The following is an 18,223-nucleotide window of genomic DNA, read 5'->3' on the forward strand; positions in this document are numbered from 1 at the left end:
TCCCCCTGGCTGAATTTCAATGTATATCATTGTAACAGTTTTCCAAGACTAATTTCTCATAAAATTTACTCAGTCAATTAACTTCTTTCTTACTTTTCATATAAACTTTAAACATATTATTATATAAAATCACATATTTAAATCCTAAACCAATCTGGTATTTGCAAGTTTTTCTATTTAAATTATCTTAACATATTTAACTAAATATTCTTTAAATTTCATCCATTCTTCCTCCTCCTCCTCCTGGTCGCGGACTCTTCCGGTCAGGTCGGCTAGCTCCCAAAAGTCCATCATCTTCATCTGCCATTCCTCCACTGTTGGCACTTCTTGTGTTTTCCAATTCTTGGCTAACAAAATCCTTGCAGCAGTTGTGGCATACAAAAACAATCTAACATCTTTCTTGGGCAATTCCGGACCTATTATTCCAAGAAGAAAGGCCTCTGGTTTCTTAATAAATGTATATTTCAATTCATTATAAATCTTCTCCCAGAAGTCTTTCACCTTGGGGCAGGTCCACCACATATGATAAAAGGTACCTTCTTTTTCTTTACATTTCCAACATAGATTATCACTATTGTGATAAATCTTTGCTAATTTTACAGGAGTTAAGTACCATCTAGACATCATTTTCATAATATTTTCCTTTAACACCGAACATGCAGTGAACGTAACCTATTTGGGGATTATTTAGAGAGAGATATGGTGCCTCACATTGAGGCAAAGTGACAAGGCTTCATGACAACTCATTATGTGCTTTACATATCAGAAAACCAACCTCGGTGCAACATTTGGAGGCGGGTGGGATACATAAATAAAAGCCGGAGGGAAGCCTAAACAATCTTTGACCTTGTGGAGCAGCTCGTTCTCTCCCTGCTTGCAGTCCTGACAACTGGAAATAAATAAAGTCAAGCCAAAGGTACAGATGAATTAGTGTCTCAATATCTGACCCCAGAGCACTTAGCTGGAGAGAGTCCGGGAATGGGCAGGGACGAAGAACCAGACCTAAGAAAGTCCCAGTTGGAGACAAAGTGCAAGAAACCCTCTCAGAATGTCACCACAACACCCCTGTAAAAACCACTCTGGCAAGTAGCCATATCTTCAGTAACAACCCTAGCTGGAACTTTTTCCAAGTCAGCTCCTAGGGCCTTCTGGCAGTTCCATCTCTGTCATTAGTGAAGCTACAGGAAACCAGGCAGAGGGCCTTCTTCGTAGTGGTGCCCTCCCATCAGATGTCAAGGAAATAAACAACTATCTGACTTTTAGAAGACATCTGACAGCAGCCCTGTATAGGGAAGATTTTAATGTCTGATGTTTTATTGTGTTTTTAATATTTTGTTGGGAGCTGCCCAGAGTGGCTGCGGAAACCCAGTCAGATGGGTGGCATATACTGTATTTTTCGCTCTATAAGATGCACTTTTTCCCTCCTAAAAGGGGGAAATGTGTGTGCGTCCTATGGAGCGAATGCAGGCTGTGCAGCTATCGCTGAAGCCAGAAAAGCAAGAGGGATCGGTGTGCAGCAATCCCTCTTGCTCTTCTGGCTTCAGGGATAGCAACACAAAGCCTCTTGAGCACAGCAGGAGCACTCCTCCCTCTTTGCTCAAGAGGCTTTGCATTGCTTTCTTGTTTCTTGTTTTCCTCCTCTAAAAACTAGGTGTGTCTTATAGAGTGAAAAATACAGCAAATAATAAAATTCTTCTTATAATTCTTGCAGGGGCAGGATTGATCCTCCTAAAAATTACAGCTAGGGAAGGAAGATTGCTTGCCTCTCCAGTTGCACTCTTCAGGCACATCTGGCCCATGCCCCAACTGACCACTCCTCCGTAAGGCTTAGAAGAAAATGGAAAACTTCAAGCCTAGTTGCTGGGGCAGAGAGTTAGCAGACGTAAGGGTGCCATTTATGCAAATGTGTATGGTTGTAGTGCATGGTTTCTTCAGTTTGCAACTAAGCCCACGGGTCCCAAAAGTTTGGTGCCCCATGTCACAGAGGCAAGTGGGAACTCCAGTGGTATTTCCCAGATGCCAAACTAACCCAGGAGCAGTCAGATGTGGTGAGACCTTACATGCCGCAGCAAAATTGGAAGTGAACCAAGGCCAGAACTGTGCTCTCTGAGTTGCCTCACTTTAGCCTCATCTGGAATGCACGCCACAACATTCAACGTCATTCCCAAACTCCAACAGTGAATCAGTCGCATAGTTACACTTCGTTTTCTAATGTTCGATGCAACTTCTATGATTTATGGTCTTTCCTACTCGCTAGCGTGAGAAAGGCCTAAATTCTACCTGCTGAATCAACAGATAAAGAGATCTGGCTGTTATGCAACGTAACAAATAAAACTATAAAGTACAAGGGAATGACTTTTAAGAGCTTTAGGAAATGTCTACTTGCGTGTGCCATGAGTAAGCAAGAGGAGAAACTTGTTTACGTAACCCAGGTCAGATCTAAAACTCTCTTTTCCTGGATGAACCAACAGCCACCATCCACTGCCTGTGGAATTTGACATTTATGCTGCCGTATCCATCTGTTAACTGTGATGTACAATTGCTATATATATATATATATAAATACTGTGTAGATTACCGGTAATAGCATTTTTAATGACTAAATAATTAGATCAACTGGTAAAAATTTATTAACTACGTATTCACCCAATGAACACTATCAAGAACTGTACTCAAGGGAAAACACAGCACTTGACAGCCTCCAGACTGTCTTGAAGAGCTGACTGTCCCTTCCTCCCTTGATGAGTCGAAGAACGGCATCAACTCGCAGGCATGAGAAAACCCCAGGACAGGATGGAATCCCAACAGAAGTGCTGAAAGTCAGCCTCAACTCCTCCCTCATAACATTGTCAGTTTACATTTATTAGTGCAGAAAGTGTTGATCTGATGTGTAGAGATCTTTCCTATTCTAATTAATTCAAGAGGGTTCTGGAAGCTTCTCTGCGTGAAAGAAACAAGCAGAAGGTTCATGATGTTTGGGTTATTCATTCAGAGAAGCTGAGTACAGCTGGCTTAAACTGCTTCTGTTACCTCTTCTGTCAAGGTCATACTGACTATAATAACAAGGCCAGAAGGAGCCTGGGTTTCCCTTTCCCTTTTTCTTCTGGTGTGGTGTTCTGTATATAGTATGCTCAGTCGAAAGCTTTAGACATATTATAAGTTATTGTAAGTTTAAGTTAAGTCTGCTGCAACTGGATTTCTTAGGGACAGGGCCAATCCTGGATGTATTGGATTTGTGACCATGATGCTCATTTGCCTTCAGTAGCAGTAAAGCTCTGCTGGATGGAATATAATTGCCTCTGGTCTATTTTTTGGGAATCCTGCAATGTGTTTAAGTTGTTACTTTGCTAACTCTACGTTGGAATCTACTATGGATCAATACTGAGTATAATTCAATGACAGATTTACCTCCACAGGTACCTCTTGCAGCAGTGGTGTAGCATGGGGGTGCAGGGGGGGCCGGCTGCACCGGGCGCAACCTCTGGGGGGGGGGGGGGGCGTGCTCACACTCGCAGCTCTCTGCCCCTACCTGGCTCACTCACTCTCTCTCACTGCAGTGCTGGCAGTGCCGATCCGAGCCGCCGGGTCACCGCCCACTGTGGAGGGGAGGGTGCCAGGCGTGCGGTGCGGTGCGGAGAGAGAGCGAGGGACTATCTGGGGGAGGGACAGTGCAGCGGGGGGGGGGCGCAAATTACTTGCCTTGCCCCAGGTGCTGACAACCCACGCTATGCCACTGTCTTGCAGTTTTGGGAACAAGACATGTGCAACTCCACTATTGTGAACCTCTGCAAGAAAGGGTCTGATTCAGAGGTAAAGAGCAGGTTTTTTCTGGGGGAAAGCAGTGGGGCAAATGGAAATGTCGTTGAGCCCATAGTCACAAGGGAACCTAGTTTAGTTTGCATCAGCTTACGTGTAATATAAAGTCACCAGAAGGAAAGGCAGTGGGGCAATGCCTCTGGGGAGATGAGAAGGAACCAAGACAGACATAGCCAAAGCCATCTCTTGATTTGCAGACCACGGGCGAAACAAACCACAAACTTGAGAGAAATGGAATATATTGAAGTACATATTTTATTGTTTTAAGTACCCAGTAACAAGACAATAACAAATATTTTCATATTACAACACAGATCCAGAGGAGATTCTCCAAGTATCAGAAAAGATGCATACAAAATTGCTTTCTGTATAAAACTGAATAAGCCAGTGCTATTGTATTTATGAACAAAATATTTAAAAAGATATATCTAAAAATATAGTACCGGCTGCTTTCTGTTTCACTGTAAATACTTATAAAATACAACTGTAAAATACATTGTGCTTATTTTACACACACAGTTTTAAACAAGTACTAATTAAAACTAACATAAAACTTGATTAATCAAGGATAGGGGTTTTAGTAATCCCTTAGTATTATACAAACATTTGAAGGTGGCTGGTGAAGTAGCTATTAAGAAAGAAAGCAGCTCTACCAGGTTCTCACTTGTAGGTTTCACATATTGTAGACAATTGGAAAATGGAATTGTTTATTATAGATGCAGCCACCATTGGATAAGTAATCTCTCTGATAAACGAAAAGCTGTTGAAAAAAATTACTGCAAACAGAATCATATACAAATTTATTTTAGCTCCTACTGATCCACTGTGAAAACTGCTTTAACTCATTATAGCAATGATTGTTATTTATGGTTTTGACAGAAACAAGGAAAGCAATTAGAAAGTTCGGACCAGAGTTGAGAATTCAAGAGACTAGATGCTTCAAAATTTCTGACCCAGCAGATGCAAGAAGAAATCCCAATATGGCACCTAAGCACAGAAAGTTTGGCTATCAAAACGATTCTCAAAAGGATCGTAGAGTTGGAAGGGACCAGGAGGGTCATTTAGCCCAACGCCCTGCAATGCAGGAAACTTTCATCCAATGTGGGGCTCAAACCCACGTCCCTGAGATTAAGAGTCTCATGCTCTACCAACTGAGCTATCCAGTACATCTGCCAGATCAGAACGCATCCATCCCCAACTAAAGAGCCAGTGTGGTGTAGTGGTTAAGAGCAGTAGACTCGTAATCTGGGGAACCGGGTTCGTGTCCCCGCTCCTCCACATGCAGCTGCTGGGTGACCTTGGGCTAGTCACACTTCTTTGAAGTCTCTCAGCCCCACTAAGCTCAGTGTGTGTTTGTTGTGGGGGAGGAAGGGAAAGGAGATTGTTAGCCGCTTTGAGACTCCTTCGGGTAGTGATAAAACGATTATCAAATCCAAACTCTTCTTCTTCTAAATCGTAGAAAGGGGTTATATAAGACTTCTCACCATGGAAGGCTTAAGTCATTTGTTTTTCAGGATCAATGCTTGAAATTAGCAGGTAGTTGTTACCAAAGGGCTCTCACAAGCTAACAGTAGCCATTATCATGGTTGAAAGTTAAATTCCAGGTAGCGAAAAGCACTCAAAGAGAATGCAGAGCAGGGTTTCTGGTGAGAGGGGGGTCTCAATGGAAGACCACATCAATGTGGCTGACATCAGGAATGGGTCGCACCCAGACATTTGGATCTTGCATTCATGTGGACTGGATTCTGGATTCATTTGATTCTGACTTCCACAAAGCAGCTTACAGTCTTAAATAAATAAATAAAAACAAGGAACACGACAGAGAAATTCAAATATGTTCCGCTCGATGGCAAGCCTTTTGCTCCTTGATCGGTTGGCCTTTTGGCTTCGATAAAGTGCCGCCTCTCCAAACTCCGGGTATCTATGCAAAAAGTGGGATCTGGCCATGAAAGCTTATGAACCATTAACATTGTTCGGCTGAGATTTAACAGCCCAGTGGCACCTTGGGAGACGAACCAGAATCATTATCCATTAGCTGAAATTCTGACAATAAAAGCAAATTAACACAAAAGACCTCGGTTGAATTCAGACAAACAATTAAGAAGCTATGGATATGGTGATAAAAGTCATCATGGGTAAAATTTACCTTTACTGACAGAATTTCTTGAATGTGTTGATTTATCGCCAACAATCGGGCTTGCGTGAAATAACTACAGTGGTACCTCGGGTTACATACGCTTCAGGTTAGAGACTCCGCTAACCCAGAAATATTACCTCGGGTTAAGAACTTTGCTTCAGGATGAGAACAGAAATCGTGCTCCGGCGGTGCGGCAGCAACAGGAGGCCCCATTAGCTAAAGTGGTGCTTCAGGTTAAGAACAGTTTCAGGTTAAGAACAGACCTCCGGAATGAATTAAGTACTTAACCTGAGGTACCACTGTACAATCATCAAGTGGGGGAAAAGGTGTATATGAATTCACCCTCGTTTTGCAGAACTGGGGTGCAGTGCTAGTGATTGATGCTTATGGATACTGCATTATGCATTTTTGCGGGAAAACAAAGGAGGCAGCTAGACATAAAATATTCAACGAAAGCATAATGAAAAACCTTATTTGCAGTAGTTATGGGAATGTCTGGGAAAGTCAGCCCACTGCGAAGAGCAAATCAGCTAGATCGTTTTGCTCATAGATCACTGTGAGCTCTCTGGTGAAGAGGATTCGTGGTCAACTGCAGAGAACTAGTCCACCATATTTCAACCTATCCTGAAAACAAAGTTCTAAAATATGACACTTTAATTAGCCCTTAGTCTTTTTCTCAAAGGCACCGTTTCTTTGTTTTCCGAGGTTTGAAACAAGGCTTTGTAAGTAACCAGGAAGGAACATTTATTTTGCTTGCAGTATAAGAAATAGTGCTTAATGTTAAGAACTTTGCTTCAGGATGAGAACAGAAATCGTGCTCCAGCGGTGCGGCAGCAACAGGAGGTCCCATTAGCTAAAGTGGTGCTTCAGGTTAAGAACAGTTTCAAGTTAAGAACGGACCTCCGGAACGAATTAAGTACTTAACCCGAGGTACCACTGTAGTTAACTCTTCAAAGCTTCAAGTAGTGAAAAAAGAGAGAAGCTTTCAGCAGCAAGTGTCTCATTCCAGGTATGCATGAGCAGTGCCTTAGGCACACAGCCTTAGAACAACCTAAACATTCAACCAATCAGATACAAATAAAAGACTTGCATATTCCAACAGTGGCATGGGGCTTCATAGAAATGGTAGTATAAAGGACCCCTGGACGGTTAAGTCCAGTCAAAGGCGACTATGGGGTTGCGGCGCTCATCTCGCTTTCAGCCCGAGGGAGCTGCCGTTTGTCCACAGACAGCTTTCTGGGTCATGTGGCCAGCAGAACTAAACCACTTCTGGTACAATGGAAACCAGAGTGCATGGAAACACCGTTTACCTTCCTGCCGCAGCGGTACCTATTTATCTGCTTGCGCCAGTATGCTTTCGAACTGCTAGGTTGGCAGGAGCTGGGACAGAGCAATGGGAGCTCACCCCGTCATGGGGATTCGAACCGCCGACCTTCTGATCGGCAAGCCCAAGAGGCTCAGTGGTTTAGACCACAGCGCCACCCGCGTCCAGTATGATAGAAGGGGGGAAGACTATAGCACCATTCAGATGTTATGCCCCACAGTGTGAGGGAAGGAATGGGGGTCATGGTTACTGACCCCATCTGCATTCCCCCACCCTGTCCACACATTGAGGAGAAGGTCTGAAGTGGCCAGCCTACTCCACATGTGTACGATCCCTCTAAGATTTAGACTCCTGTGTGACCAAAGTTCAAAATTATGTTAGGAGCCAGCATGAATGCAACAAGCTCCCCACTGCAGACTATCCCCTAAAACTTGTGGACAGTTACAAGGGTGACAGGGGTCCAATGCGATGGAGTGGGGCCAGTCATCTGGGCCCTGGTTTCCCCCTCATGTGGTTCTAATCCAGCCATGGGCAAACTCGGCCCTCCATGTTTTGGGACTACAATTCCCATCATCCCTGACCACTGGTCCTGTTAGCTAGGGATGATGGGAGCTGTAATCCCAAAACATCTGGAGAGCAGAGTTTGACCATGCCTGTTCTAATCCCATGAAGGAAGGATGCACGAGATGGTTTCATGTAGCAAATTGAGGCAGTTAGCAAGTAGCAAGACATCACTTTACGGAGATTTTCTTGTCGTTGCTCTTTCGCACACTACACTATTACCGCAGAAGACAAGTGAAAGGGTTGTAGATAAAGTGCTTTCTGCGCCCCCACCTGAGTGACATTTCAGACCCCATCCCAGAATTTGCAACCTTCCTTGAAAATAGAAAAGAAAAAGTCTAGCCCGTTTACCAACCAAGTTAAAGAGTAACAAGAAACAATATTCAGCCGTATCTATATATATGTATATATAATAAAAAATAAACAGTAACATTTTAAAGAAGCCAATTATATTCCCACTGGTGCTAATGTATGAGTGAACTGGCGTTTTGTACACAGAGCACATTAGCGTGAACTCATCGTCAGACAACGGTATCAAAATTTTCTAGCGCTTATTGCTGCACATTTGTGTAGTAACATGAGCTACCTTGACAGGTGGCTTAGGTTATTGTCATGACCGTAAGAGAACTCAGTGCCATTTTAAAGTCTATAAAACGCCCACATTGTGTTTCTGCACTGTTTATACCAGAAGCAATTTTTGTCATCATGATGTCTGTCCGACCAATCCAGGAAGACTCTGCTCTGGGTGATAAGCCTGCAATGTGTTATCCCTATGTATGGTTGTTGGTTTGTGTCTTGTTGAAGTATCTCCTTGCCTCGACACTGCTGAGGGACACAGAGCAGCGTGACGGGTTCTGTCTTCTGTACTCAATACTGTCCGCTATTGCTTGCTTTACTATCTGCAAAACAGAAGCAAAACAACATTGAACTCATTAGTAGCCACTTCTTCCGCAAGTCACCGCATGCGAAGTGGATGTGAAGTGCTTGTTTACGCGGATGATTTTTCAAAGCATGTAAACATGCTCCAGAAGGAACCAACTAACAACCAAAGGTCATCAGATGCAGATGCTATTTGCCCGTTTTGTCTTTGTATAACCAGGAAAACCAGGTAATAAACATGCATTCCCTCCCCGTTCTTCAAATGGCAGGTGCATTTGCATGCCTTGGGTACATTTTTATGCATGAAATCTGTTTAAATGTTTTAAAGCAAGTCTTCTCCAAACTGGTGACTGGGAACGGTGCCAGGACCATATAACACTGGTCCTCAAAGACCTGCATTGGCTCCCAGTACGTTTCCAAGCACAATTCAAGGTGTTGGTGCTGACCTTTAAAGCCCTAAACAGCCTGATCCTCTATACCTGAAGGAGCGTCTCCACCCCCATCATTCAGCTTGGACACTGAGGTCCAGCTCTGAGGACCTTCTGGTGGTTCCCTCAATGTGAGAAGTGAAGTTACAGGGAACCAGGCAGAGGGCCTTCTCAGTAGTGACACCCGCCCATCAGATGTCAAGGAAATAAACAACTATCTGACTTTTAGAAGACATCTGAAGGCAACCCTTCAGTTTTTAATGTTTGATATTTTATTATGTTTCTGTATATGCTGGAAGCCACCCAGAGTGGCTGTGGAAACCCAGTCAGATGGGTGGCATATAAATAATAAAATTATTATTATTAGCCTGAAATTATCGTCCTGCAGCAGAGCTAGTGAACTCATGGGAGAGATTTATTCTCCAGACAGCAGCTGCACAAGTCTCATTAGTAATTAGGTTCTGAAAGTAAGCCGACCCTATGTAACTGTAAGGGTTTCACCACTGGAAATATGTATTCTCAGGATATCAATTTACACACACACACACACACACACACACACACACACTAGCATGCATACCTACATACAGGTAGATTGTATACCTGATTGTATACAATAGGGAAAAAATATTTACATCAGCATAGACAAACTATGTTGATGTGTCTGATGAAAATTTTATCCATTTAAACTTGGAATGGGTCTCTTGCTCTTAATGCAACCAACCTATTTTGATCCTTATTTGTATTTTCACAGAAGAAATACAGAATGAAATTTAGCCAGTAGGTGGCATATTTTGATCACATTCTAACTGTCCATTTGGGCATCTACAGCAGAAAAAACACTACTACTTTCATTTAATTAAGTTGTTAGCAAAAAAACAAAAAGAAAAAAACCCGAACCCATACATCTAATATTAAACTCTAGTCTTCTGCATAGTAATAACCATTCAGTCTTTAACATAATACCGGAAGTACAGCAATCATTTAAGTTGTGATATTATACTTAAATATTATTGAGCCGTGCTTAAATATTCTTCCTACCCCATAAACACGGCTGATGGGAAGCTCTATTTATTTTTATTTATCTACTTTCCATTATTAATTTTGTATGCTGCGCTTCATCTTAGGATCACAGAATCTATAGTGTGATTGCTACACTGTGCAGGATTAATTAGGACTGCAGCAGACGTATTTCCCATCAGCGTAATAAACCGCCCAACACACAATGCCTCCACTTTCTGCCAAGAGAGCTTCATGGTATCACAAAAGTAGGAAGTATGTACAGTCCTCAGATTCTAATTTAGTTTTGTCTCTCGACACTTTTTCGCAGGGCAGAGCTTCTTCCATATGATCAGAAACAGTGGCGTAGCGTGGGTTGTCAGCACCCGGGGCAAGGCAAGTAATTTGCGCCCCCTAACCCGTGGATTTGCGCCCCCTAACCTGTGAATTTGCACCCCCTAACCCTAACCCCCAGATGTTGCGCCCGGTGCGGCTGGCCCCCCCTGCACCCCCCACGCTACGCCACTGATCAGAAAAAACCCTTTTCTTTCACAACAGTTCCATTCTGCGGCCATACTCCATCAGATCACACATTTTACTGTGAGAAGAAATGACTGTCAGCCTTTCAAACCAAATTTGGCCAAAAAAAACCCCCAAAAAACACATGAGATACTTTACGCAGCGATGCCAAATAGAAACCCGTCATTTGAGTCTTTTAGACCCAAATCTGCCTGCAGAACATACCCCGGTGTACAGAGCAAATTCCAGGAACCCTTTGAACACAGCTAAGGCATAATCCCGCTCTTAAAAGTATTCTGGCTCTTCTTTTACAGCAATGCCTTTGTATCACATTAATTGGCCGTGCTTTCTTTGTGAAATACAAATAATAAAAAAACAGCTCTCGAAAGTGATAAGCAGCCCTCTTAAGAATAAACAGAAATCAGAGGGTTGTGGCACCACACCCATAAAAATCTGCACGCAGAGCGGAAAAGTCATTAAGAACCACCACTTCACTTCCACAAAGCAACCGAAGCATCTTTGAATTGAAGCAAGTTGTGCATTAAACATACATTTAAGTTGTTCAGGGTATTAAACTCCATTAGATCGTGCAGTCTGCAGAAGGCCTCATTTGAGTACTGGAAGTTGAAGGTGGAGAACGGTGTATCAGGATCATCAAAAATATCAAACTCAGCAAAATCTTTCTCTTCTTGTGTTTCCCTTGGAACACCTGTTAAGTAGACCACAACGAAAGTAGGCATTTTAAAGGGCAAACTGTTCAGTTGATCTACCACAGTTTAATATCTATTTAGTAAAAGTAAGTTAGTAAGCCACCTTGAGTCCCAGTCTGGGGAAAATGAGAAATAATGATGTTGATGATGATGATGATGATGATGATGATGAAGAGGTGAGGAAAAACCATGCACATAATTAAGAGAAAAGACACAGAGAGAGAAAGATTAAACTGTACTGTAACCGTATCTTTAGATAACAAAGGATTAATTTTGTGTTGTCATTTTAGTCTACTGACCTGGCGCTTTGTATTCTCTAAAATTTATATTGGCTAAAACAAAGTGGATAATTGTTGGGCAGTCTATGTCAGAAGAAGGATTCTTTGGTTTGAAGACGTAGCACTCCTTTAAGCCTTCGCGATCAAAAACATTTGGGTCTATTTTGGGGAAAGGAAGGTTGTTCATTTTCGCCCATTTTTCAGCAAGTAAAATTTCCTAGAAGAAAGAAAAAAAAAAAGCAATGATAAAAGGAAGGCTGGGACAGGCAGAAATGGCATTATATGTGGACACCTTAGTTATAAATAATGGAAAGAGAATACAGGCAAACCTCCATTTAGGCGGAGGGTTATGTTCCAGGTCACTGCGCATCGGTGGAGCGTGCATAATAATAATAATTTATTATTTGTACCCCGCCTGTCTGGCTGGGTTTCCCCAGCCACTCTGGGCGGCTTCCAACAAAGATAAAAAATACATCAAAATGTCACACATTAAAAACTTCCCTGATGTTTTCTAAATGTCAGGTAGTTATTTATCTCTTTGACATCTGATGGGAGGGTGTTCCACAGGGTGGGTGCCACTACCAAGAAGGCCCTCTGCCTGGTTCCCTGTAGCTTTGCTTCTCACAGTGAAGGAACCGCCAGAAGGCCCTCGGAAATGGACCTCAGTATCCGGCCAGAATGATGGGGGTGGAGACGCTCCTTCAGCCTGTTCTGCTCCCTTCCGGTGCCAAGCATGACACATGCGTGCATGGTTCTGCATGCATCAAATGCACACAAATTTAGAGTTGCCATTTATATTTATACAAGAATAGCATGGAAGCATGCTGGCAGCAAGATAATGGACCAGTTCCCATGTTTGCCTGGCAGATTCATGGCGTTGTTGAACTGACACCAAAAATGGCATCTCCAAGTTCACATATTGGGTTGAGTCCAAGGATATTGGTAGAGCATAAGACTCTCAATCTCAGGGTTTGAGCCCCTGGTTAGGCAAAAGGTTTCTGCTTTGCAGGGTTTTGGACTAGATGACCCTTGTGGTCCCTTCTATAATTCTATATGCCTTTGCACAAGAGGGGAGATGACTTCTGATTGTGCAACAGGACTGCTCCTCCCTAATCTGTAGAGCAGGGGTCAGCAAACTTTTTCAGCAGGGGGCTGGTCCACTGTCCCTCAGACCTTGTAGGGAGGCCAGATTATTTGGGGGGTGAACAAATTCCTATACCCCACAAATAACTCAGAGATGCATTTTAAATAAAAGCACACATTCTACTCGTGTAAAAACACTAGGCAGGCCCCACAAATAACCCAGAGATGCATTTGAAATAAAAGGGCACATTCTACTCATGTAAAAACACACAGATTCCTGGACCATCCATGGACAAGATTTAGAAGGCGATTGGGCCAGATCCAGCCCCCGAGCTTTAGTTTGCCTACTCATGCTGTAGAGCATATTTGGATGTGTGCAGTTGGTGGGGGGCGGAAGGCGAGAGGGGGAGTAGAGGGAGAGAAAATTCCATTGGGTGAGCATAAATTGTTCCACTTGCACAAGGGCTTCATGTAAAACAACCTATCATCATTTGTGTGAGGGGAAAAAAATTCTTATTTAGCACTTCCTCCGCATGAATTGCAATATCCTGGATTTCTCACCTTGAAAGGAGGGCTAGAATCACTGGGACGTGCCGAAAAATCAAATGAGATGATAAGGTCAACCCCTCGTTGTGGTCTTAAGATAATTGGGTATGGCAGATTAAATGTAAGCCCGCTATCCACAATGTGAATCTTTTTGCTTTTCACATCCAATGGCTCCATTATCCTGTCAAACTCATCAGGATCTGGGCAGAATGAGACAAACGATGCCATTTGTTGACAAACACAATTCAAAACAGAATTCTTCCCCCCCCCCACAATAATGTTTATTAATTTTCATACAAAAGCATAACATAACAAAAAAAGAATAAACAATAATAAAAGAAAAAGAAAAAGTAAAGAACATAAAATACTTCCCACATCCCATATACTACCACATGCACTAAAACTTAGTTAATTAAGATCCATCTTCATAAACATATTACTTGACTTCCATCTAATCTCTTCCATCTGAATTTCCTTGTAATTAAATGTGGTAAGTTTCCAATATCATTATTTCATATAACAATATTCCGGTCATGATCAAATTTCCTGACTTTTCTTATCATACATTTTCTTTATTATTTATTTAATCCTAATTTAATCCTAGGCCTAATTAGTTCTTTCAAGTGATTACACATCTCAAAGTATTGGAAATGCTAATTTAAAATAATTTAACTATATTAAATGCATGGTATGAGCTATTTTCTAATGCTAAGCAAATATTGTAAAACCCTCTATGGGGGTTATCCAACCAAATATGGTTTATGAAGCTTTGGATAATTGTCTGAAAAAGACCATCACGTTTTCATTTCTAATAGGTTTATAGAGCCTTGAAAGATCTTCTGAACCAGGCCACAGTCAACAGGCCACCCAAAAGCACATACTGACCTCATGTGTGTAGTTAGAAAATTGTGTAAAGAAATACTCAAAGCCTAAAGCTGCCATCCAGTATATTTTCCCTACTATTTTTCAGCATTCTACTGTTTAAGATGGATGTCCACTTTTACTCTTTCTTCAAATATTAGGATTAGATAGTTATAAACATCTATAATAAGTTTAAAAAAATATTTAGCAGAGCACAGATGGAAATGATGAGACAGCCACTTAAGAGAAGCATATGCTTTTCTGCATGTTCCTGAGTTATTTGAATGTTTAGGCTCACTTGGGCGAATGTCCCACTGAACAGAGATATAAAAGGTTGCACTATTGCAAAATCTGAGCACAATTGCACGATGGAGGGAAATTCCATCTTACCTAATGACTTTTAAAACAAGGCATAATTGTTGTTATTTTGAGATACTCTGCAGTGATGTAGCTCTTAGCATGAGTGATGTAATATGGAGATCCGTGACTACAAACTTCCTAAGTTATGCACCTAAATGGCTTAGTTCCCCATTCAGTCTTCAATTATCTTAATGTGGTAAGTCTTAGCGGTGAAAAATGGTAAACACTGTGCCACAGAATGTCTAGTTCTATTTCCAGTGACCTCAGGGCAGTTAGTATATTCACTGAAAATGGACTCCGAACCATTTAAAAGAGAGCAATATTTTTTGACTCATTGGTAAAAAAAAATCCATTATTGCCAACAGGGACCAGCCACATGCATTTGCGGAGCCCAGAAGCAGTGGCCACTATCTCATGTCTCAATTAGGCATATTCCCTGTGAAGAAGAAGAGGAGTTTGGATTTGATATCCCGCTTTGTCACTACCCGAAGGAGTCTCAAAGCGGCTAACATTCTCCTTTCCCTTCCTCCCCCACAACAAACACTCTGGGAGGTGAGTGGGGCTGAGAGACTTCAGAAAAGTATTACTAGCCCAAGGTCACCCAGCAGCTGCATGTGGAGGAGCAGGGAAGCAAACCCGGTTCACCAGATTACGAGTCTACTGCTCTTAACCACTACACCACACTGCCTCCATGTTTTTACAATGGATAATAGCTATTGATAGAAAAGCCAGGCACTCTTTCTCCAATTGCAGGGGGTTGCTTGGGAGTTGCACCAGCTGAAGTGAGAATTACATCCCTAGACCAGGGTAGGGAATATCCCCACCCAAAGGGCTGCATTGTCACAGGAAAACTGTTCAGGGTTGCATTCTGTTGGTGAGTGGAGACATGGCCCAAAATGGGCAGGTCCAAGGCCTAGACAAAACACCAATCTCTCTCTTGCACACAAACCCAAACACACAGGAAATTCACCTTGTTGCATCCACAGTATGAGATGAGACAGTGGCTCCCTATTTCTGCATGCAGCACAGAATAGTCAGCCAGCCAGGATGGCAAAGCAGAATGCTGCTGCTGCTCCACCAAACACATTGCCTTGCCTACTGGCCCATGCAGAAGGCCTTTCCAATGCCTTTCCAGGGGTGTGGGTGGTGCTGTGGTCTAAACCACTGAGCCTCTTGGGCTTGCCAATCAGAAGGTTGGTGGTTTGAATCCCCACGACAGGGTGAGCTCCCCTTGCTCTGTCCCAGCTCCTGCCAACCTAACACCAGTGCAAGTAGATAAATAGGTACCGCTGTGGCGGGAAGGTAAACGGCATTTCTGTGCACTTTGGTTTCTGTCACGGTGTTTCGTTGCACCAGAAGTGGTTTAGTCCTGTGGGCACATGACCCAGAAAGCTGTCTGTGAACAAACGCCAGCTCCCTTGGCCTGAAAGCGATATGAGCGCCGCAACCCCATAGTCACCTTTGACTGGGCTTAACCGTCGAGGGGTCCTTTACCTTTACCTATTGGGAAGCAAGTCCCACACCAGGTTTCACATTTGCCATTCACATACACGGACGCTTTCACGAGAGAGGAAGGATAAATCAAAGTGTATGCACTTACCTGCAACAGCAGTATCCATTTCATCCTCGTCCACAGATTCTTGAGCACCGTAGCTGGCCAAAGGAGAATACGGGTAGCAAGTATTGAGATTCAGGCCCAGCATGAAGTTGTGTACTTTGCCTGCGCGTCCTTCCCGGGTGGTGAAAAGGGCGCTGTCGCCCACCAGAGCCATAAACATCCGCTGAACCCAGCTCTCCTGGTTGCTCTGTTCCCGTTCTTTCTCAGCATCAGGGTTTTCTGAGCCTATAGGAGCAGGAAGAAGTTCAGCATATGGGGGAAACTCTGGAAAAGTGATTTGAAGGCAACAGTCCAGTATACCTGAAGGAGCGTCTCCACCCCCATCATTCTGCCCGGACACTGAGGTCCAGTACCGATTGCCTTCTGGCAGTTCCCTCACTGTGAGAAGCCAAGTTACAAGGAACCAGGCAAAGGGCCTTCTCAGTAGTGGCACCCGCCCTGTGGAATGTCCTTCCACCAGATGCCAAAGAAAAACAACTACCAGACTTTCAGAAGACATCTGAAGGCAGCCCTGTTTAGGAAAGCTTTTAATGTTTAATAGACTATTGTATTTTAATATGTTGTTGGAAGCCGCCCAGAGTGGCTGGGGAAACCCAGCCAGATGGGCGGGGTATAAATATATTATTATTATTATTATTATTATTATTATTATTATTATTATTATTTTCACAGCATGTTATTCTTTGAAGGAGAACTACTTGAAAATGATTTACAGATGGTATTTAACTCCAAGTAGGCTAGCATAAGACTGAATCAGGTAAGTGCTGGAGATGCAAAGAGGTTGAGGGAACGTTCTTTCACATGTGGTGGACTTGTAAAAGGGTATTGGGAAATGATTCATAATGAATTGGGGGAGAAATGTTTAAAAGTACTTCCCCCCCACCAAAAAAAACCCCCAAAGGCCTTTCTGTTGGGGATAATTCAGACTGAAATTCCCAGGTGTCAAAATGTTGTTTATGTATGCCACTACTGCAGCCAGTGTTTTGTTGGACCCAAAATGGAAAACAAGCAAGGTCCAAACCAAAGAAGGAGGACAACTTAAGCTGACAGAATATGTGAAGTTTGCAGAGTTAACATATGGAATAAGAGAACAAGAAGAACAAACATTTAGAGAAAATGTTTATTGAATATATGGGAAATAACTGTGTACAGCTGAAAACGCTGGCAACATTAAGATAAATTCAACAGTGTAAATAAGTTATGATGGATGTAATAATTGAATACTGAATGGTATAGTTTCTGTAAAATATGCAGGGATTTAAGATATGTAAAATGAACCATGGATAGATAGATAGATAGATAGATAGATAGACAGACAGACAGACAGACACAGTGCTTCTTTCTTTAAAAAAATGTTTAGGGGTACTCTGTAAAATGGTGATTTTCTTGAGTCAAAACGAGAGTACCCCTAAACATTTTTTTAGTATGCGTACCCCTGTGCCCCCTCATAAAAAGCACTCGTGTGTGTGTGTGTATGTGTCTACACACACACACACACTCTCTCTCTCTAACTTCAGCATGTAATGTAACATGCCAAGACAACTGTGCTTGAATTAATGTTTTAATAAAACTACCTCTCCCACAGAAAGTTAAATAAAGAAGCATTTGGGCTCTGGCAATGCCTGAAGGGCACACCGCACATGACACACAAACTCAGGTAGTGATGCTTCAGCAGACTTTCACTTGTTAAAGAAAGAAGTGCCACAAGGCTGCAATTTTAAGCGAAGAAATCGCAGGTGAGGCATGAAACCGTTTTAACTCTGGACATTTTCCAGCTCAAAGTGTCCCCTCTCTCCGGTGTTCCTTCCCTGCCACAGAATTGCAGCAGAGATGTATCTGGCATCATGAGAGTTGAAAGAGGCTGAGTGGGCAATCTGAAACAGAAAGAGTCTGTATGACCAGTCTTTGGCCTATCTCAAGGGCAGCCAAAAATTATGGACCCCTTAGCTCAATCCTATATGTGTTTACTTAGAAGTCACACCAAGTTAAACAGAAGTCACTCCCAGGTAAGTATGCCTAGGACTCCAGCTGTAATTTCTGAAAAACACCCACAATAATTTTAAGGATGCAAAGTATTTGGGCTGAAATCTGATGCTACTGTTTC

General features: G+C 42.6%; 1 protein-coding gene across 1 annotated transcript in view; it reads right to left on the minus strand.

Annotated features, from left to right (window-relative positions):
- Positions 1 to 4,052: 4,052 nt before the first annotated feature.
- The window catches only part of PLA2G4A (phospholipase A2 group IVA), an 84,116-nt gene continuing 69,945 nt past the window's right edge, over positions 4,053 to 18,223 (minus strand). The window contains exons 14-18 of the mRNA XM_083445311.1: positions 16,102 to 16,344; positions 13,296 to 13,480; positions 11,673 to 11,868; positions 11,215 to 11,372; positions 4,053 to 8,737 (exon numbers count right to left, since the gene is read on the minus strand). Coding sequence (XP_083301437.1) covers positions 8,609 to 8,737; positions 11,215 to 11,372; positions 11,673 to 11,868; positions 13,296 to 13,480; positions 16,102 to 16,344 — 911 coding nt within the window. The 3' untranslated portion in view covers positions 4,053 to 8,608. The remainder of the gene's footprint in view (positions 8,738 to 11,214; positions 11,373 to 11,672; positions 11,869 to 13,295; positions 13,481 to 16,101; positions 16,345 to 18,223) is intronic.

The sequence above is a fragment of the Podarcis tiliguerta genome (genome assembly GCF_965153285.1).
Source record: "Podarcis tiliguerta genome assembly, chromosome: 6".
In the NCBI taxonomy this organism is placed as follows: Eukaryota; Metazoa; Chordata; class Lepidosauria; order Squamata; family Lacertidae; genus Podarcis; species Podarcis tiliguerta.